The following is a 22,395-nucleotide window of genomic DNA, read 5'->3' as shown; positions in this document are numbered from 1 at the left end:
GGCCAAAGAGACATGCGCATTTTAAAGCACATGTCTCCATGCTGTCACTGGCCCCGCCCTTTCACCAGGTTCAGGACGGGGAAGTTGCTGAAAAATAAATTGGTAATAAATAAACTCTATTAGCATTTTATTTTTCAGCTCTGGATGTGGAGCGACGCTCTTTTGCTCAAAGGAGAATCCGCCTCTGTGTTAGCTCCACCCTACAGCATCCTCATATACACAACAATGTATCACAGCGGCAGAGTTGGCAAGTGAAGCTAGTCTAGGGAAGGTTATACTCGGGCCAGACAATTGACAACAATTCACCCCGTAGATTGACGTTCAGAATAATACTTCATGCTTCAGCATCAGCACATACATCCATACTCAAAGTACACTGAAAGATTCCACGTGGGCTCAAGCCCATTCCGTTCTCACATCAACCAACCGGAACCATTGTCAAGTAATACACAGAGCAAAGCAATGTAAGCCGACCAAGTACAATCAAACCGAACCGGTAGAGGAAAGTCTCGGAGGATTCTGGGAAAGGTATCCACACTAAGGAAGATCTAAGGTGACATACACATGGTAGATGTAAGCAACAATATATCATAAAGATGGGTGTTTTTTCTTAATGGCCTGTGCAGTGAGGCTTCTGACATTCTGGGACGAACACAGAGGTCATGAAAAGATACCATGTTCCATAAAAGTACCCTTTGCTTCATTTTGAAACCCATGCGTGCTGTTGACATGCTTTACACCAATGGCCTTCGTTTTGTGGGCACCCGTGCATTTCTAATGCATGACAAGCTCAATATGTTTTTCGTTATAAGATCATTGAGTATGGCAGAGCTCTCGTGCGTGGTTACATTTGATTTATAGCTGTAGCACACGCCTCGTGGCACTAGAATCTGCTTTCTGCTACTGCATGTGCTGTAATATGTCAGGCATGCTCTCCTTGATAGTCCTTAGGATAGACAGCATGTTTTACGACAGAATGTTCTTAGTGACACTGCAGCTCTTGCTACCAAGATGGAACGTTCTTTGTGATGTAAACATACGGGTTTAATGCCAACATTTGCTTTGAGGTTGAAATGCGTGTCATTAAAATGTATATATTTGCAGCTAAAAAGTGTGTTTTGGGGTGCTAATATGTTATGTAAACAAATCACGTTCTTTCGAGTGAAAACAGGACCTTTCGATTACTGCAACACATGGGCATGGTGACAGTATCGTCAGGCCTGCAAGAGTGTGTTAGGGAGGTGGTGTGCCGATCTGTGTGTTTTTGCTGGTGTGTGTGGCTGTTTTGGTGCGTGTTATTGGCTGTTTTCGCATGTGTGGGAGGGCATTGGTGTTTGTGTGTTGATATGCTGTTTGTGTGGGATGTAGTATAAGTATATATGTGCTTTGTCTGGTGCGAATCTTGCTATCTGTCTTTGTATATGAGTGTGTGTGTTGGTATTTACGTGAGTTTGTTTGTGTGCAGAGTGTGTTTCTGTCTTAGAGTCGGTTATATTTCTGTTTCAGTGTTAGCATAGGTGTATACATGGGTGCTGATGCAAGTTGCATTAGACTGTGTGCTGGGGTGCGTGTTGGTGTTTGTAAAGGGGTTAAGGCCCACATGCATCAATGTAGGATTTTGCATTTCTTAAATAGCGAAAATTAAGGAATCGCTATTTAGGAAATGCAAAATGCTATGCATCATTTTTTTCGGTATTTCTTTGTGATTCGGTAAAAATCGCATTTTTTACCGAATCCCAAAGAAATACCGAATTCTTAAGTTAATTTTCGCAATTTCCATTGATTCCTATGGGCCAAAAGGCCCATAGGAGTCAATGCAAATTGCGAGTGGCACTTAGAAAATTTCATGGGTGCAGGGGGGGGTCCAAAGGACCCCCCCATGCACCCCTGAAATGTATTTTTCGCATCATGTTGCACACACACATGTCCTAAGGACATGTGTGTCCGTAACATGAATGTTGAAAAAATAACATTTTAAGCATTTTTAACACTTTTTCCAAATTTACCGAGTGGTTCAACCACTCGGTAAATTTGGAACCCTAAGTGCGAATTTTCACTTGTCTAAAGTGATGATGCATTGCTTTTAAGAAGTCGCACATCTGCGACTTCTTAAAAGCACCCGCAATTTTAGAACTCGCAACAATGTTGCAAATTCTAAAATTGCTTCATGCATCCCAAAAAGCACTTTTGCATTCGCAAACGGCCGATTTTAAGGAATCGCACCGTTTGCGAATGAAAAAGTGCTTGATGCATGTGGGCCTAAATGTGTTGTTTTTTGAGTATGAAGCTGGCTTTATGTGTGGGGGGGTGTGTCTGTGTCTAATGCACGTCGTGTGTTGCTCCGTGTGTATATGTCTGCGTGTCTGAGTCTCCCTGTGCGTGATTGTGTTCACCCGTGTACCGCCGCATATGATACCTTTACTTTCAAAATTAGACCACGCCTGACGGGTCAAGGGGAGGGATTATAATTCCTTTCCCATTTTAACGAGCTCGAATTAGGCAGGAATCAATGAACCTATCTATTTTTAATTGCAGTCAAGTCGAGATGCCATTGGCAGCACTGACATTACCTTTCAGCATTCCAAGCGCTTGTCATCAACAAATTAGAAACTTTCCAGACAGTGCTCCCACCAGTTCACCTCGGGTGTCGGTGTGCTGCAGGCGCGCCATGAGGTGGACTCTGACAGCGGTTACACTTGACTTCCCTGCTGTGCCTTATTAAAGGTGTTATTTGTACGCACCAATTCCTACATCAGTTGTCACGCCGTAAATTGTTAACAGCTTCTCAGATGTTGTGGTGCACTAAATGTCCCGCAGCCGTCTCTTGCTGCCTCTGTGCACAGGCTGTGCTGCGTTGGGTTGTTATAAATAGCTGGCTGTTGTTGTTCAGCCTCACACAGCGCCCCTGCTGGGCGCAGAGAGAACAGCGCCGCCGCGTGCGCGAGTATCTCTCTGCACTAGAGGCTGTGGGTGCCGGTGCGGGGTGTTCCCGGCTAGCAGAAATGCCGGTTTTATCAAAGCTGATACTGTTCAGGTCGGCAGCGCTGCTGGAGAGCATAAACCGGAAACTGAAACGGTCGGGCACTAGTCTCATTAAAACAAGCAAACTGTATGTTTATGTGGTGAAAAATGGAACATACTTCTGTGTAGTCAGGTGCCTCACTACTCCGAACGCTGGGGCAGATTTATAAGCCCCTCGCGCCACTTTGGCGTCACTTTTAAAAAGTGACGCAAAAGTGGCGCAAGGGGCTTGTAAATCTGCCTTGCTGTTTTTAAAAGACCGCACGTGTGAGTCGCTCCTCTGTGTTGTTTTGCTGTGGTGAGTCCTTGCACCACAGCGTTAAGAGTATTTGGGTGCAGAGCCTTTTGGGTTTATCACAATGCAGAAGGCGCAGCGGTGCACACGGTGTCGTACATCACACCCACCACGGCATGTCAGCTCTGCACGCGGAGCGATTCATCACACACCACAGGGGTTACACATCTGCAAGTAGTAGGGTTAATGAGCTACAGCAGACGGATCTGTGCATACAGAAGGGCTCATCACATTACCGGATGTGAACTGCTGCACATAATGTTCGTCACAATACAACACTTACACCTCAGCATAGAGAACAGTTAGTCACACTGCAGGCGGCGTGCAGTTTACCTCACACTACAGCAGGTGCACCTGTACACACGGAAGAGTTCAGCACACTGCAGGAGGTGTGCACTTCTGCACAAAATAAGGTTCATCACACAACAGCAGTTACAGTGCATACAGAAGAGTACGTCACACTACATGTGAAATTCTGCGCTTCATAAGGTTCATTACACTACTGCAGTTGCACCTGTGCGTACAGAAGAGTATATCACACTGCAGAAGCTGTGCACTCCTGCACACAATGAGGTTCATCACACTACAGCAGTTGCACTTGTACATACAGAACATTATGTCACACTACATGATGTGCACTTCTGCATATGATGAGGTTCATCACACTACATCAGTTGCACCTGTGCATACAGAAGAGTTTGTCACACTGCAGGAGCTGTACACTCCTGCATATAATAAGGTTCATCACACCACGGCACCTCTGCATACAGAAGGTTAGTTCACACAGCATGAGGTGTGCATTTCTGCACATAATAGCGTTCATCACACTACAGCAGTTGCACTTTTGCATACAGCAGAGTACATCGCACTACATGATGAGCACCACCATACATTTGATTTTGTGCCACTGTAATCAATTTCAATCTCTTTCTTATACATTGTACCTATCTATCAATTTTTAGGAAAATGTTTCTTTTTAAACAATGCTTTTAAACTGTTTTCAGTATGCATGGAAGTATGATTGACAGACATGAAAGTGAGTGTATGTATATTATAGACCGTTCAATTGTTAAGCATTAAAATAAATGATATTTTACACTTTTGATAAATAATTGTTGTTGCCTTGGTTCTTTTCATTAATTATTGTTTATACATTATTGTAAATTATCTTTACATGTATGGTTGCCTTAATTCTTTACATTGCATAATAGCATTTATCACACTAAAGTAGTTGCACCTGTGCATACAGAAGAGTGTGTCACACTACATGATGTGCACTTCTGTGCATATTAAGGTTCATCACACTACAGTTGTTGCTCCTGTGCATACAGAAGAGTACGTCACACTACATAATGAGCACTTCTGTGCATAATAAGGTTCATCACACTACAGCAGTTGCACCTGTGCATACAGAAGAGTTTGTCACACTACCTGATGTGCACTTCTGCGCATAATAAGGTTCATCACACTACAACAGTTGCACCTGTGCATACCGAAGAGTTTGTCACACTACATGATGAGCAGTTCTGAGCATAATTAGGTTCATCACACTAAAGCAGTTGCACCTGTGCATATAGAAGACTTTGTCACACTACCTGATATGCAATTCTGCGCATAATAAGGTTCATCACACTACAGCAGTTGCACCTGTGCATACAGAAGAGTTTGCCACAGTACATGATGTGCACTTCTGCGCATAATAAGGTTCATCATACTAAAGCAGTTGCACCTGTGCATACAGAAGAGTTTGTCACAGTACATGATGTGCACTTCTGCGCATAATAAGGTTCATCACACTATAACAGTTGCACCTGTGCATACAGAAGAGTTTGTCACACTACATGATGAGCACTTCTGTGCATACTAAGGTTCATCACACTAAAGCAGTTGCACCTGTGCATACAGAAGAGTATGGATTATCATTTCCAACGGCTGCGGGACGCCAGGAATCCACGGATCGGAACGCCCGCAGGTTGATGTTAACGCTACATCCAAGACAGCTTTCGCTTCAAAGATACCGCTGAGGGAGCAGCTTTATTAACCGCGTTCCCTTGTATATTTACCAACCGAGCCAACTACTTCTCGTTTTAAAGAAATTCACAAAAGCAACGAGCCCCATATCAATGAAGAGCCGTTCTGCTGCATAAGTGGTTGTATGCTTTAGCACTGACATCGATTGGTTGCCGTTTTAAATATTTCCCCTCATACACTGAATTGACCAGCATTAGTATTTTGGTTGGATGGTTTAATATAACCAAAAGGAACTAAACCCCACATCCGTCCATACGATTAGGAACGGAGCGTTCTCCTGTGTTCCAGCCATCACTTGGAACTACAGAGTATTTTCAACTTTTTGATTTTATATGTGGCTCCTGAAGAAGGCGTTCTTGTTAATACGCCGAAACGCGCGTCGAAGATTATATTTGTTTGCCACTGTTTTATGAACTTACAATTAATTATGTTATTGACAATTTTACCTTGTGTGTAGATTATTGTTTTTTATGATTAGAATAGGTTGAATGTATTTGTTTTTGTATTTGAATGTTTTTATTCGGAGTATATATACTTAATAAAAAACAAAATTTTGTACTTTTTAATTGATTGTTGTGCCTTCCACATGTTGTTCTCTCCCTGGTGATATCAATTCAGATGCCTTTTTTCATACATACAGAAGAGTATGTCACAGTACATGACGTTCACTTCTGCGCATAATAAGGTTCATCAAACTATAACAGCTGCACCCGTGCATACAGAAGAGTTTGTCACACTACATGATGAGCACATCTGCGCATATTAAGGTTAATCGTACTAAAGCAGTTGCACCTGTGCATACAGAAGAGTATGTCACAGTACATGACGTGCACTTCTGTGCATAATAAGGTTCATCACACTATAACAGTTGCACCTGTGCATACAGAAGAGTTTGTCACACTACATGATGAGCACTTCTGCGCATAATAAGGTTCATCACACTAAATAAGTTGCACCTGTGCATACAGAAGAGTATGTCACAGTACATGATGCGAACTTCTGCACATAATAAGGTTAATCACACTACAGCAGTTGCACCTGTGCATAAAGAAGAGTATGTCTCAGTACATGATGTGCACTTCTGCGCATAATAAGGCTCATCACACTACAGCAGTTGCACCTGTGCATACAGAAGAGTATGTCACAGTACATGACGTGCACTTCTGCACATAATAAGGTTCATCACACTACAGCAGTTGCACCTGGGCATACAGAAGAGTATGTCACAGTACATGATGTGCACTTCTGCGCATAATAAGTCTCATCACACTATAACAGTTGCACCTGTGCATACAGAAGAGTATGTCACAGTACATGATGTGCACTTCTGCGCATATTAACGTTCATCACACTACAGCAGATGTACCTGTGCATACAGAAGAGTATGTCACAGTACATGATGTGCACTTCTGCGCATAATAGGGCTCATCACACTACAGCAGTTGCACCTGTGCATACAGAAGAGTATGTCACAGTACATAATGTGCACTCCTGCATATATTAAGGTTTATCACACTATAACAGTTGCACCTGTGCATACAGAAGAGTTTGTCACACTACATGATGAGAACTTCTGCGCATAATAAGGTTCATCACACTAAAGCAGTTGCGCCTGTGCATACAAAGAGTATGTCACAGTACATGATGTGCACTTCTGCGCATAATAAGGTTAATCACACTAAAGCAGTTGCACCTGTGCATCCAGAAGAGTATGTCACAGTATATGATGTGCACTTCTGCGCATAATAAGGTTAATCACACTAAAGCAGTTGCACCTGTGCATACAGAAGAGTATGTCACAGAATATGATGTGCACTTCTGCGCATAATAAGGTTTATCACACTAAAGCAGTTGCAACTCTGCATACAGAAGAGTATGTCACAGTACATGATGTGCACTTCTGCGCATAATGAGGTTCATCACACTACAGCAGTTGCACCTGTGCATACAGAAGAGTATGTCACAGTACATGATGGGCACTTTTGCGCATAATAAGGTTCATCACACTAAAGCAGTTGCACCTGTGCATACAGAAGAGTATGCCACAGTACATGATGTGCACTTCTGCGCATAATAAGGTTCATCACACTACAGCAGTTGCACCTGTGCATACAGAGGAGTATGTCACCAGGGCCGTATGTCACAGTACATGATGCACTTCTGCACATGATAAAGTTCATCACACTACAGCAGTTGCTCCTGTGCATACAGAAGAGTATGTCACACGACAGGAGGAGTGCACTTCTGCACACAATAAGGTTCATCACTCTACTGCAGTTGCACCTGGGCATACAGAAGAGTTTGTCATCTAACAGAAGGTGTGCACTTCTACACATAATAAGGTTCATCTCCCTACAGCAGTTGCACCTGTGCGTAGAGCACAGTTCATCATATTACAGGAGGTGTGCGCTTCTGCACAAGTGAGGGCTCCTCATGCTGCAGGAGGTAAACAGCGTTTGCCACGCATGCAAGACAATGCATGCCATTACAACACGGTTGTTACAACGAGTGCGTTGTTACGTTGCATACCTTCACAGCGCAAGTCGGCACAACGACTTGCGTGAGAGTGCAGAAGGTGTTCCAACACCTTCCCTACTGTTGCACAGACTGAAGCTGGAATAGTAACTTATACTATTCCAACATCCAGCGCCCCCTACAGCATGTCATTGTTCCGACTTGCGTTGTAAAGGTATGCAATGTAACAATGGGATCATTGTAATGACCGTGTTGTAATTGCATGCGTTGGCAACGTGCCATATTTGCTGCAGGATGAGTAAATTTACACTGAGTAGAGTTCATCACCCTACAGCAGGTGCATATGTGCACCAAATGGGGCTGACCACCCTACAGGAGGTGCACCTCAGCAAGTAGTGGGTTTCGTTAGACAACAGTAGATTCAGCTCTGCATATACTGGGGTCCATTACACTACAGCATCTGCCCAAGTACACGTAATCGGGTGCATCACATTACAATTGGTGCACCTCTGCACTTAGTGAGTTCCATTACACTCTGGTAGTTCACAGAGTTGTTAATTACTCTACAACTGGTGCGCACAATGGGGTTATCACAATACAAGTGCACCCGCTAACAAAGTGGGGTTCAGAACTGTACTGTAAAGGCACCTGTGCACATAAAGGGGGGCATCAAAGCAAATACATCGTAAAGTTCTTATCACTACAGCAGATGCACCTATGCACACTCGTGAGTTCATAACACTACTGCAGGCGGACCTCTGAACGCGGTGAAGTTCTTTACACTACAAAAGGTGCACCTCTGCACACACTGGAGTTCATCACCCAACAGCAAATGCAGTTGTGCACGCAGTGCTGGTAAAAACACGACACGCGCACATCTGAGAATAGTGACATTGTTTACACTACAGCAGATGCTCCTCTGCACACAGCAAAGTTCAGTACACTGCAGGAAATGGACGTGCGCACACAATGGAGCTAATAACACTACACCAAGACCACCTATGTGTCAAGTGAAATTATTTACAATACAGCAAGTGCAACTAGACACAGTGATGTTTGTGTGCACCTCTGCACACTATGCTGTTATTCACACTACAGAATGGGCACCTCAGCAAAGATTGAGGTTAAGCACACTACAGCGGGTGCACCTGTGCAAAATATGGAATTAGTAGCACTACAACAGGAGTACCTCTGCTCTTAGTGAAATTATTTGCACTACAGCAGATTTGCACCTCTGCCCACTAAGAGGTTTGTCACACTAAGACAGGGGCACTTGTGAGCACAATGGAGTTAACAACACTACAGGAGGAACAACCTACACACAGTGAAATTATATACACTATAGCAGGTATACAGATTTAAATTATTTACACTACAGCAGGTGCACCTCTAGACACCGTGACTTTCCTTATACTACAGCAGGAGCAGCAGATGCACGTGTGCACCCAATGGAGTTCATAACACTACAGCAGGACCACCTCTGTGCACATTGACACTACATGCAAGTGCACCTCTAGACACACTGATGTTCTTTACGCTGCAGAAGGTGCACTAGTGCACACAATGGCATTGATCACACTACAGCAGGTGCACCTCCGTACACAATGGGGTCAATCACACTACAGCAGGTGTGCTTGTTCAAACAATGGTGTTAATAACACTACAGGCCATGCAGCTCTGCACACAATGAGACTCAGCACACTGCAATAGGCGTTCTTGCTAACATAATAGAGTTAATGACACTACAAGGTCGAACAACTGACACACATCTAAGTTATTTGCACTACAACAGGTGCAGCTCTAGATGCAGTGATGTTCCTTATACTGCAGCAGGAGCACCTCTGCGCATATTGAAATGCCCTACACTACAGCATGTGCACCACTGAACACAGTGAGGTTAATCACACTACAGCATGTGCACCTCTGCACACACTGGGGTTAATCACACCAGCACATGTGTACCTCTGCACACATTGGGGTTAATCACACCACAGCATGTGCACCTCCACGCACATTGGGGTTAAACACACCACAGCATGTGCACCTTTACACACATTGGAGTTTATCACACCACAGCATGTGCATCTCTGCACACAGTGAGGTTAATCACACGACAGCATGTGCACCTCTGCACACATGGGGGTGTATCATACCACAGCATGTGCACCTCTGTACACATTGAGGGTTATCACACCACAGCATGTGCACCTCTGCACACATTGGGGTTTATCAAACCACAGCATGTTCACCTTTGCACACATTGAGGTTCATCACACTACAGCAGGAGCACCTGTGCACACAATGTATTTTATCACACCATAGGAAGTACATCTCTGTACGCAGTGTGGGTCGCCACACTACAGCCGGCTCACCTCCGCGTACATTGAAAAAGAAAAAGACAAAAATATTTACAATTTAAGTTGTGTGATGAAAAATTAGTGGCTTGTTCCAAGTAACAATATGGAAACCATTTTAAAATTTGATGTGTGCTGGGGAGTGAAGTATATTGTTTACAGAGCTTAGGCTTGGATTTGTGGAGTTTGGTGGTTCTCCAGACCCTGCAGCACCGTTTATACAAATAGATAGAACTTAGATCAAATTGTGTGAATCTACCAAGAGGCGCCTTACACCTATACATAATACCACGTTCCGGAGCATTTATCCGCGCACATTGGGGTTCATCACCTTACAGCATGTGCACCTCTGTGCACATTGGGGTTAATCACACTACAGCAGGAGCACCTGTGCACACAATGTCCTTTATCACACCACGTGAGGTGCATCTGTGTACGCAGTGTGGGTCACCACACTACAGCAGGCTCACCTCCGCGCGCATTGCGGTTCATCACACTACAGCCGATGCACCTCCTCATGCAGTGAGGTTGCCACCTTACCTTGTCAGCCATGATCATAGAAGATCCCCCATGGATGCCAAGGATGGGGATGAAGGTCTGGGAAGAGATGAAATCCAGGATCTGCGCGATGGCTTCTTGGTCAGTGTCGTCGCCGAAGACCACCCCATGGATCTTGGTGCCAGACATCAGGTCACACACGTGGGTGATGATGCTCTTAGGGTCAGTCTGGTTCACCAGCAGGGTCACAACATTGACATCAACATCCGTGGACATGTCCCGAGTCCAGAGGGCGCGGATGTCCCTCTCCGTGATGTAGGGTGTCCGGCCCAGGATGACCGCAATGTTCAGTACTGGGTAGGTCTTCTCGGCCCCATGGGCACAGTCCAGCTGGACCAGAAGAGCCTGAAACAGCAGCAGAGCCGAGCTGAACATCCCCATCTTGGCGAGCTTCAGTCCCTGGAAGGGCGACCAGAAAGCATCAAGTTAGGCCACCAAGTCTCAGTTTATTGATCACAGATCAGAAACAAACACAGACAACAGACTGCCTCTGCATCGGCCGAATAATCGAAAGGAACTCGTTCACTGCTCCATCAATGCATCCCACAACTCCAGCATTATTTAAACCCAAGGTCAATACCAGCTCCTCTCAGCCACCGGATCACCGGAAGTAGTGTGGGATGACACATACAACACAGCAAAGGTCCCTAGACATTCAAAGCACCACTGTATCAACCTGCCCTAAACCCATGTTCCAGAACTCACCAATTTTCCATTTGTGAAAATCCCAGGCCAAAGCTTGTTTCCCTCAGATAACTTGTGTTTGAAGGTGGGGTGGTGGTGCCATGTCTTGCACAAGTGGCAACACCTTCGGAGAGAGTCCAGTCAGGCCTGCACTCTGCCAATATTCCCTAGGCACATCCTTGGCTCAGTTCGGTCCATACCACCAGAGATCTGGACGTCTTTCCCTCAGACAAAAGATCAGGAGACGGTAACAGCTATGGAACAGAAAGAGCTCTCTGGAACCTGCATGCGCCTCAAGCTTCACTGAGCCGATCAATTCTCTTTCCGCCTCCTCAAGCCGCATTCCTTCGCTGAAGGTATCCGGGCCTTTCCACCTTACATGTCACATGTCAAGACTTGAGTTTGCCGGGACTCTCCCCGAAGAGTAGCTTTTCAGGTTCGCGCTGGCCCGGTCTCGACCGATTATAGCTTTCCCTTCTCTTTGTTCTAGGCACTCTGTTCCTGCTTGCCACTCACCGGGAGAAGTTCGCAGGAGAGCAGCAGTTTCGCGTGGGTTTCGCGGGATGGCCGCGGAGAGGGGGTGTGCTCAGGACCGTAGTAGACAGGGAACATTCGCACCTCCCAGGCTGCAGCGTGTGTGTGTTCTGCAAACACGTCCCCAACAGCTCATTTACAATTTAAATCGGGCCTACGGGCGCCGCGGAGAGAAGCCTATAGCAGCGCACCCTGTTTGTCACTCGTGCCTTCCATCGGTCTGGGGACGGGAGGGCAGTGTGAGGCGAGGCGGTGCGGTGCGGGTCTCTGCAGACGCGGCGCGCGGTGTGAGTGGGAAACGGACGAGGCTGCGGCTCTTAGCCCTGACCTGAATGCGTAACGCTTTGCCTGAAATTCTACAGGACGAGAAAGTGAAGTTTTCCTAGATGAGCCACAGGCACGGACTTTTCCTGTGGAAGTGGCGGCCGATTGGGGGGTGGGGAGAGAGATGGGGTCTATTAAGTGGGACGTTGTTTTATTTCCCCAGGAATGGCATACTGGTCGTAAAGCTGGCATTAACAACAGGAGTTCGCTGTGCCACACACCACAGCTGCGGCATTGGACTAAAATGTCTGCCGTACCCCCTTCTTCTCACCACCTCTCTCTGTTCAGAGACATTCCAGGGTTGCGCCAGTGTGGTTGGAAGTAACTGGTGCGGCATTGACAGACAGAATGGTGCAAAGTCATTTCCGTAGTTGTTTGCCACTTTTGCAGCGCTTTGAAGCATGACTGAGGTCAATAGCGCCATTACAAAAGTTCCTGGATTAATCTGATCATGCGTCTGACCTCTACTGGAACAGTGTCATTCACAGGCCTTCTTCTGTGGAACTAATGGTCAGTATTTACATAATATACATGTATCTGAGGTGAACAGTGCTATAACAAATGGTCTCTGCATGACTTGACAGGCGCTCGCAGGGCCTGAACTGGGATCACACCTTTCACGTAATATATGTTTTGTGGAATACAGACATGTCAACAGACATATCTTTCCCCCTCACACACTGTTTCAGATCGGCTGCTTCATTGCTTGCCCCCTATTATTCTTTTTGCATTTGTCACCCTAAGTGGGAAGGGTACGCCCAGACATGGTGCCAATGCTCACTGTGCCACTAGATTCAAGCTAGCCTGGCTCATGGGGAGTGATGCCCCGAAACCTGCCCCAGGATGCTTGCTCCCAATCAAGGGAGGACCTGGCCTGGCAGTTCGGTCTGGACTGTTCCCAATGGGCGCAGGGTCAAGATTGATTTGCATATGGCTGGGTCTAAACTGGAATTGCAAGGTGTGTAGAAAATTGTGGATTTAGGCTCAAATCTTTGTACTGGGGGTAAATGGTAGACATTGTTTTAGCATTCTGTCCATCATTTGTTCTTTTTGCATCCCCCACACCCCTTTTTTGCATTTCTCGCCCTAAGAGGGAAGGGTACTCCTAGACGTGGGCCCTATGCTCACTGTGCTACTGGATTCAAGCTAGCCTGGCTCATGAGGAGTGATGCCCTGAAACCGATCCCAGGGCCCTTGCTCCCAATCAAGGGAGGACCTGGTCCGCAGTTCGGGCTGGACTGTTCCTATTTGTAGTAGGGTCAAGACTGATTTGCATATGGCTGGGTCTGAACTGGAATGTCAAGGAGTGCAAAACGCGATGGATGTAGGCCCAAACCTCGGTACTCGGGTGGATGTTTGACATTGTTTCAGGATTCCGTTCATCATTTGTTTATTGTTTTTTTTTGCAACAACCCCCCCCACCCCCCCCCACCCCCCTCCCCCCGGCTCCGCCAGCCATGCGTTTTTATCGGGGAGGGGTCTTTACTTGGCATGGTTACGTTATGCAAGCACAGGAGAGTTGCTCGTCTCTCAGTACACTCTCACTTGGGTGGGGGCAGTGGGGGGCTCATCGACTACCACCCCCGCCGAATCCCGACTGGCACCGGGAGAGGGAGTCCCCGCACTCTGCCTGGCATCTGCTTAAGAGGGGTCCTCGGCGTCATCCACAAGTGGGAGATTCTTTCTGTCCAATCAGCGTCTCTGCTCTCTTCCCCGATCGCTAGTCCCACGCACAGCGTCAGCACAGAGCTGGCATGAGGTGTCTGGGAATGTGGCGCGGAAGCCAGCCCCCGCTCCCAAGACGCACAGATGAAGGGCCCGCCAGCACCCTCCCCGGATCCCCGGGCACAGCCAGTCAAGGATCGGGGGCCTGTCGGACACAGGCGCAGTTCTCACAGTACCACTGATCGCCATGCCTCTCCCGGCTCCGAGGGAATCCCCGAGGGATTCGTTCCCTAGTCTGCATCGCGAGGTAACGACGTCCTCAACCTATCGGGAAGGCCTCACTGAGGAACGAACAGTTTCCTTAGCTTTGGCTAAGGCTCAGTTAGACGCTGCAATCAGACAGGGATTGCGGCAACGGACGAGTGGTATCAGAAGTATAGCTGCGTGTCGGTAAATTCGAAGGAAGTTCCTCTTACTACGTGTGACTGCGAGCACTGCAGAGTTTCCCTCTCACGTGGTGCGGAAGAGAAAGGCGGCAGCGCCCTCTACCGGCCCCCGCAAGCACGCCATCCCCCACTCTAAAGTTTTTGTTTTCCGCACTTTTGGTTTGGTACAAAATAAAACTTTGGTAATTCCTAGTTCTCCGAAACAGGGCTGGTGTTCAACCCTGTGCCCGCGTATCCATCCCAGGTGAAGGGGCCTTCCTGGACAGGTGAGTGGGGGGTGGGGGGCGAGTAACAGGAAGGGTCTGCCCAGGACACGGAGGATGCGCAAGGAGGAGGGGCGCGAGTGGCGGAGATGCCTGCAGACCAGTCTTGGTGGAGACGGATGCGGAAAGCGCACTTCTGTGCAGAGAAGGCAGAAACACCCGACGTGCATAGACGCTGCCTGGGTGTGGGTCCCCGCCAGTGCTAGCGACAAGAACTCACAACAGTACACCCTTTCCTCCTTCCAAAAAGGGATGCAGCTACCGCTATGCATATTGCAGTTGCCTGTGCAAACGTGCGGTAAACAGAGATCGCCCCGGGGCAAAACGGTGTAGTTCGTATTCTTCTTGTTTCAAGACGTATAGACGACTTCTAGACAACTTTCCAAGCCGTGAGGTGAACGGCCAGCGAGCAGACTTACCACTTCGTCAGCGCCAGGATCACTAGCGCTACAGCGCCTTACCAAACGACGCCGTGAGGGAAACGGCTAGCCCGGCCAAACTACATCTCCCAGGAGCCCCGGCGGCGGAAGTGACGCCGCAGGAGCGCCAGGCGGCGCTTGAAAGAACGGAACGCCCCTCGCACCCGCGAGTCGCGCGCGGGAGCGCCCGGGGCTAAGCCCGGGCAAAGGGCGGGCCCTCTACGGCCCTCATCGGCACGAAGAGGCAGGGGCAGGGCCAGAAACCCTGCAAGCGTGAAGACACCGATCGTCCCTCAAGTAAGTCACGTACACTTACTATACACCCTGAGCAATGTCTAAAAAACCTGTTGTAGTGCAACAAAATAAGATAAACAACTACATGGTCCAGACTGTTCAGAAAATAAACATGCAAAGGAGGGAGTCACTGGGGCTGAGCCTATCACCTGACTTGCTATGCACATCACCACCTACATCTACCTCAATCCTGCTCGATGGTACAGTAACTCAGGACATTCATACTGTAGACTTTACAGCTGACCTAACACCCCAAGTTATATTGGGATCATCGGAGAACGTAATTCCGGCTCTTGATGGCTTGTCTTCCGATGTTATTATAGACACTGACATTGATCAAGACCCAGAGCAGGATACACAATCCCAGGTCTCCGTCCTAGACCAATCTATTATAGGACACGCTGGCAGACCTAAACGTCAATGTACTAAGAATCCTTCCAAGCGGGGGGGTTTACGCTCAGGGACTAAGCGGAAGAGGGCTACCACTCCAAAGCATAAACAAATGACTCTTGTCGAGGAACACCCTTCTTGTTCCTCCGAGGAAGCCCTCCTTGATAAAATTGCTGATCTCATTGAGATGAAAATTAATATCATTGTCAAACCCCTCATTTCTAAGATCGATAAACTGCAAGCAGAGGTCAAGAAGCTGGGCGCACTTCAAAATACAGTCGCAAGTGGTATTGAGAAATGTACTAAGCTAATTACTAATCTGGACAATAATCCTAGAGGAGCTGAAGCTGGAAGCAATACGGATGTTGGAGATGAAATGGAAATGCTTGGGCCAAATCAAAATCCAACGCAACAAACACCATCAGTAGCATTTGAGGGCCCCATATCAGCATGCTCCACATCAGACCCAACTCCGTCGCTAAACATTCCTCCCACGCAAATACAAGTGCAACCTCAAACTCACCCCACGGACCCCTTGCAATTTATCGTAGAGGCCACACCCGTGGTTTTGGTCCTCGCAAACGTACCCCCATTAGAAGGGGGCATAGCTGAAACTTCAACTTCACTTTGCAGCAAAGCCCTACACTGGTTAACTACCAATATCCGATTAGCACCAGGCGGGAAACATCATCTTGCAAGTGTGATTAAATCTGCAACCAGGGTTCCTTGGCTGGGAAACCGGCCAAAAAAATTTAAAGGGGATTGCGTGGCAGTGACTTTTTCTAACCCAGACGTTCTTCCCAATATTCTCATAAACATCTTTCCTCCCCAACGAAGAAGAGGCACTGTGGTTCCACTTACTTTGAAATTTTTTTATGGAGAGCAGCAGAATGTCTCCTTCCCAAGGACTCCCGCCCCAGGGTGGGATACTAATTGGGAGTCTCACTTTAGATGGGGGCAAGATTTAAGGAACAACGCCTCAGTTCACCGTCACCAACCCCCAACGTTTAACCCTGTCACTCAGCCACTTGAACTTTTTAATCGTTTTGCGCCTCTTTCATTCATGGACCAAAATGATTGACTCTCGCCAGCCGGAGAAGAAAATAACTCAGAAGGTTTGCAGCCAGCTCCTGGCCCTATGGCTCATTCTTCATTAAGTGCTGAGGTTCGAAGAATTATGAGCTGGAACATCGCTGGGCTCAGAGCTAAATTTAAAGATAAGAACTGGCTGGACCTAATTAGAAACTATGATATCCTTGCATTCCAGGAAACTTGGGAAACATCAGTGTGTCTGCCTATAGATGGTTATTTACTTTTTTATGTACCTGCAGACCCCAGTAAAGCAGGAAGAGCAAGGGGTGGGTTGGCTTTATACATTTCACTTGATGTAAAAGGAAAAGCGAGGCATATTAAGTCTAACACCAAAAATTGCTTAATGGTGGAATTGAGCTCATCAAACTCCCATCCTATTTTACTTATCAACTTTTATAATTCCCCAGCCAGTCAATTTCCTACTGAGCATTTAGCATCCCTTGAGGACCTCCTATCAACTTATGATACAAATAGCTCTCATGGGTATGAGGTGATCCTCATGGGAGATTTCAATATTCATCCTTGCCAGGCGGGTTGCCAAAGAGAAACAGAGGAATCTCTTTTCTATTCTCCCACGCCGCATTTTGAACATACATCTAGTGGCGAGGCTCTGGAACTGTTTTTGGCTACCTTCAACCTCTATGAATTTTATTTTTGCTCAAATGACTCACGGTTACCGACCTATGAGGGCAAGGACCGAGGCACAATCATTGATTACATTTTTGTTTCTTTTAGACTTTTATCTGATGTACTTGTTTGCAAAGTTTTAATCTCTGTTTTTAGCGATCACAATCCTGTGATTTTAGAGGTTTTAGCACAGGGAGCTTTGGGTAATAGAACCTCTGGTAATTCTTGTGCAACAAACCTTGTGCTGAGAGACCAAAATCGAAGGCTTAAATGGGACAAAGTTACCCCTATAACCTTCTTACAAGATACACTGGCCAAGGTAGAAGGTGAAGTCGCCATATGTCTAGATAACAAAAATTCTAGTAATACCCTGGTCGAGGCCTTCAGCACTATTTGTCAACAAGTCAAATTAGATCTGACTGTGAAGGTTAAATGCAATAAGACCATGGGCCCCAAATGGTTCGATACAAATTGCTCTAAGGCTCATTCAAGTCTACTTAAAGCCTTAAAAAACAAACCTAGAAACAGAGTAATGGTAGCATCTCTAAGGAAAAATTATAATTTGGCTATCAGAAAGAGGAAATCCGAGATAAAAGATGAAGCTTGGAATAACCTGTTACTGCCTGAGACACAGAAAGATAGTGCTAAATTTTGGGCAGTAATAAATCACCCATACTTTGTAGGGTTAGATCATCAAAGAGCGGATTGTACCATCCCAGACGAGCAATGGGTGACACATTTTAGTAATATCTATCGTCACAATGATACGAGTATAGATCAGGTACTCCCTCTTTCCTTAGCGCCAAATCCCATCTCTCCTTTTACTCAGGATGAGGTGAAAAAAGCTATCAACGACACACTCTGTAAAAAGGCACCAGGACCAGATGGGGTTCCGGCAGACTTTTTTAAGAGTGCCCCTGATTTTAGCTCGAAAATTTTAACCAATGTTTTTAATGCAACACGGGAATTCATTTTCCCCTCCAGCTGGGCAAACTCAACTATAGTGCCAATTTTTAAGAAGGGTCAGAGGACAGACCCGGCTTGCTATAGGCCAATTTCCCTTATTGATTCTAGTGTAAAAATTATGGGCAGAGTCCTATTATCAAGACTGACCCTTATTTTAGAAAGTAGGGGTATTTTATCTAATGCACAATATGGTTTTAGATCCAAGAGAGGAACGTTAGATCAGTGCCTAAATTTGGAATTAATTCTAAATAAGTATGTGGTCGGCAGGGAGGGGTCTTTATACATGGCCTTTATGGATCTGTCATCGGCTTTTGACCTGGTCAACAGGTCGAAGCTGTGGCGGATCCTCTTGGCCATGGGTCTCGACCCCCCCTTGGTCAATTACCTGGCCGAGTTACATAAGGACCTTCTGACCTCGGTCAGAGTTACTCAGGACGGAAGATGCACCTGTCACTTTAAGTCGGAGAGGGGGGTTAGGCAAGGGTGCATACTTGCTCCCCTCCTCTTCACCTTATATATTAATGACCTAGAGGCAGTAATGATAACAGCCCACAGCGATATTCCGCGTGCAGGGGAGACAAAGATTCCTGTACTCCTGTACGCGGATGACGCTGTCCTCCTGGCACGCTCCGGAGTCGCGCTAAATAAACTTCTTGCATCCTTCGGGACTTTTATGTCATCTTTGGACATGAAAATTAACACAGACAAATCACATGTAATGATTGCTGGCCCCGCAGGAAGGAAAAAAAAGTCACTAACTTTCTCCTGTGCAGGAAAGGAGGTAAAGAGAGTCTCCTCCTTCCCATACTTAGGCGTTATTTTTGACGACAGGGGTACTTGGGGCCCTCAGCTTTTGGCCAAAAGTAGCGCTGTCGCTAGAGCGGCCGCAGGGCTGCTGGGTTTTGCCAAAAAGCTGGGTGCTCGTCCAATGGAAAGCATCATTAAAGTTTATATCTCCAAATGTCTGTCAGTTGCCCAGTATGGCTCGGTAATCTGGGGATATACCTGCCCAGCTAAAATACAGACCGTAGAGAATAAATTTTTGAGATCCTTGCTCTCTGTCCCCCAATCAACTTCGACCTTTGCAATACATACAGAGCTAGGTGTGGGTTATATCTCAGATTTATTAAAACTAGCTCCAGTGATTGGTTGGATAAAAATATGGCTCAATCAGGAGCTAACTTTAAATCATACCATCCTAAAAGATTGTTTAGCCCTGGATAGAGCCCTCCACATTCCCTGGTTGAGATACGTTAAAATGCAGCTTACCCTAGCAGGTCGTCCGGAGCTTTTTTGTTCTCCAGAAGGAATAACCTATGGCGATATAAAACTAGTCAAAAACACCCTGACAAATTTATACGCCATGGAAAGGGAAGAAGCAGAGCTAAAAAAGACTATGGTAAGGAAACATTGCACGCTCTCCTTAGCCCCAGGAATGGAACCTTATCTCCTCTTTACCACAAATTCCTATCATCGCTTCCTCTTAACGAGATTTCGCTTTGATTTAATTCATTTTGTACTGGGCAACTTCAAATCTTGGTCGCGACCCGAGGATGCCGATCCATGCGACTGTGATCATTTCTCGACACAGGACACGATGCACTTTATTATGTTCTGCGGACATTACACTGAGCTCAGGAAAAGTTATCTGCTCCCTATTTTACGCCACCAGGGCTTTATCCAGGTTAAACCAGCCCTGTTGTTCTTGCAGCTCCTCCACAATGTAAATGTAGCTTTTTCAGTGGCTAGTTTTCTGGTTGCAGGTGCACGTAAAAATAAGCACCGCACAAGGCACAGGCACTTTATCTTTGACAAATGAATTTCCTCTCTTCCTCATTTTTTAAATGAATTGTGCTTAATAAACCCTTCTTTTTTAGCTTTTTTAGATATTTATGTACGTTGCATCGCGGCTCATCTGTTTTATAATATTGATTGAATGTTTCAGATTTGTTAAATTGTCTTTGTGCTTCAATGAAATGTATTGTAACCAGGATATGTAAAATGCTTGCTCTTTTATGATTTTAAATAATCGAATAAAGAAAATTGACTGACTGACTGACTGACTTCTAGACAAATGATACACTAAGTCCACTTCAAAGACAATTAGCCATTCTTAATTTTTCAAATAAATTGATATTTAAAAACCCGCCTTGGTTGTTGATTTGAGGAAAGCGCATGTATTCCAAACACGCATTAACGTCGGGCAAATCTTCACCGTTCTCCTACAGAAACATGCATTCTCAATCTCATACATGCCTTAGGTACACACATGCACTGGCGTGTGGTGGTCTGCTGCAGACGCGTGCCATCCTGCCATGTGACAAAGTAAACAGCTCGCGCTGGCGCGTGAACGCAACAGAGGGGCAGAGGATCAGAAAAATAGGACCATACTTACTGCATTCCTCTTCCACATAATGTAGTCCCAGGCTCGGGTTCCTCAAAGTCATTTCAGTTGTCTGCCCCCAGCCGTCCCTTCGCAGGCAATGCAGTAGAAAAGGCGCCTGCCTAATGCCCGCGTGTTGTGGTGCAGTTGCTGCGCGCCGCAGTCAAGGCACCCATCGTCTCGCTGGGCAGAATTCCCCGTGCTCAAGTTCAGAGGCAACCCTGGGTGTTTTTACTCCACACACAAACCAGCTTCCGCTTTCACTCCATTGCTGCGCTGTTCTCTCCGCAGCAGCGGGGCTAACATGCTCGAATCCCCAGCCACCGTCTTCATCACAGCTTTGTAGAAACTGAGGCATTCAGTCGGCAACACATCCTTGAGGTGAGAAGCAGAGGTACAGCGCGGCGAGGAGCCTTGGTCCCTGAGCAGAGAAGGAGGCGAGTGGGTCTGGCTGCGCCTGCTACGCGCTGCAGTCACGTTCAAAGATGCAGCAACACATTCCAGCAGAGCGTCGCGCGAGGGGGGCATCCGTGTGTAACCTCACTGGGAGTAGGGGGTGTACGCACGAGGACCCCTATCAGTACGCACCGTATCCAAGTAACCCAACCACCAACGCCTCGTGCCAAGCGCACACTTTCCCGCAGCGGAGGACAGCACCATTTGACAAGCAGACCATTTTAACTGTGCATTCCAAAATGCAGTTTTGCACAATCCCAACTTTCAGTGTCCGTTTAATTCCACAGTGTAAGGGTCGAATGGACTGGATTGCAGAGATGTCCCTCGGTCCTGCCCCTGCAGCTAGGCTGGGAAGGAGCGCGTCGAGCTTGGGCAACAGTGCGCGTCCTTTTGGCGCGCGTACGTCTCAGCCGCCCTCCGCCTGGCGCTCTCCGCGGTGCTGAAATGATTCCAGTCCTCCCCCTTTGAAACGGAGCCCTGGGCAATTGAACTGTTGAAATGCAGCTAATCGATGTAACCCTTTGATCCGGCTCTGGTGGACGGCTGCTGTCTGGTGCGGGCGAACTCTCCCTCTGTGTGAGGGGTCTGCGGAAGGACTGTGTGCGTGTGCTGTTCGTGTGCGTCTGTGGTGAACGGGGGCTGCAGGGCAGAGGGTGCGAGGGAAGAAGAGGCGCGAGGAGCGCTACTTTGAAAGATGGCTAATTCTTCTCTGATAGCTGTGGGGGTAGCTCTGTACTAGCACAAAAGCTTGTTGAGGTGACGGGCCGGGGAGGTAAGTGATCCCGACCACTCGTGAGTATTATCTGCCCCCTTTCTTGGCACCCTGCGGACAATCCATAAAATACTGCAGTCTCACCCACTCCCCTGCCTTTCAGCTGCCTAGCCTGGGAGCAGAGACGCAGACGTTACTCGGAGGCAGCGTGAGGAGAAAGAGAGGGGGCGGGAAGAGGAGTGCGGCAGATGAGCGCGACAGCAACGGGAGAGATGCGAGGGAGCAGGAGAGATGCAAGACTGGAGAGGAAGGGGGAGCCGAGGGAAAAGAACCAAGTCAATGAAAGAGAGTCGAGAGAACCGCGAGGGAGAGAGAAGGGGGCGAGGAATGCGGGCATTAACGAGAC

At 47.0% G+C, this 22,395-nt stretch overlaps 1 protein-coding gene across 1 annotated transcript in view; it reads right to left on the bottom strand.

Moving 5' to 3' along the window:
* GRIN2A (glutamate ionotropic receptor NMDA type subunit 2A) overlaps window positions 1-21,877 on the bottom strand; it is a 1,504,071-nt gene extending 1,482,194 nt beyond the window's left edge. The window contains exons 1-2 of the mRNA XM_086941364.1: window positions 20,834-21,877; window positions 10,717-11,133 (exon numbers count right to left, since the gene is read on the bottom strand). Coding sequence (XP_086797490.1) covers window positions 10,717-11,133; window positions 20,834-20,851 — 435 coding nt within the window. The 5' untranslated portion in view covers window positions 20,852-21,877. The remainder of the gene's footprint in view (window positions 1-10,716; window positions 11,134-20,833) is intronic.
* Between the last annotated feature and the right edge of the window lie 518 nt (window positions 21,878-22,395).

Source organism: Lissotriton vulgaris, chromosome 10, assembly GCF_964263255.1.
Source record: "Lissotriton vulgaris chromosome 10, aLisVul1.2, whole genome shotgun sequence".
NCBI lineage: Eukaryota > Metazoa > Chordata > Amphibia > Caudata > Salamandridae > Lissotriton > Lissotriton vulgaris.
The sequence above is the reverse complement of the archived record's forward strand: the minus strand, read 5'-3'. Positions and strand labels throughout refer to the sequence as shown.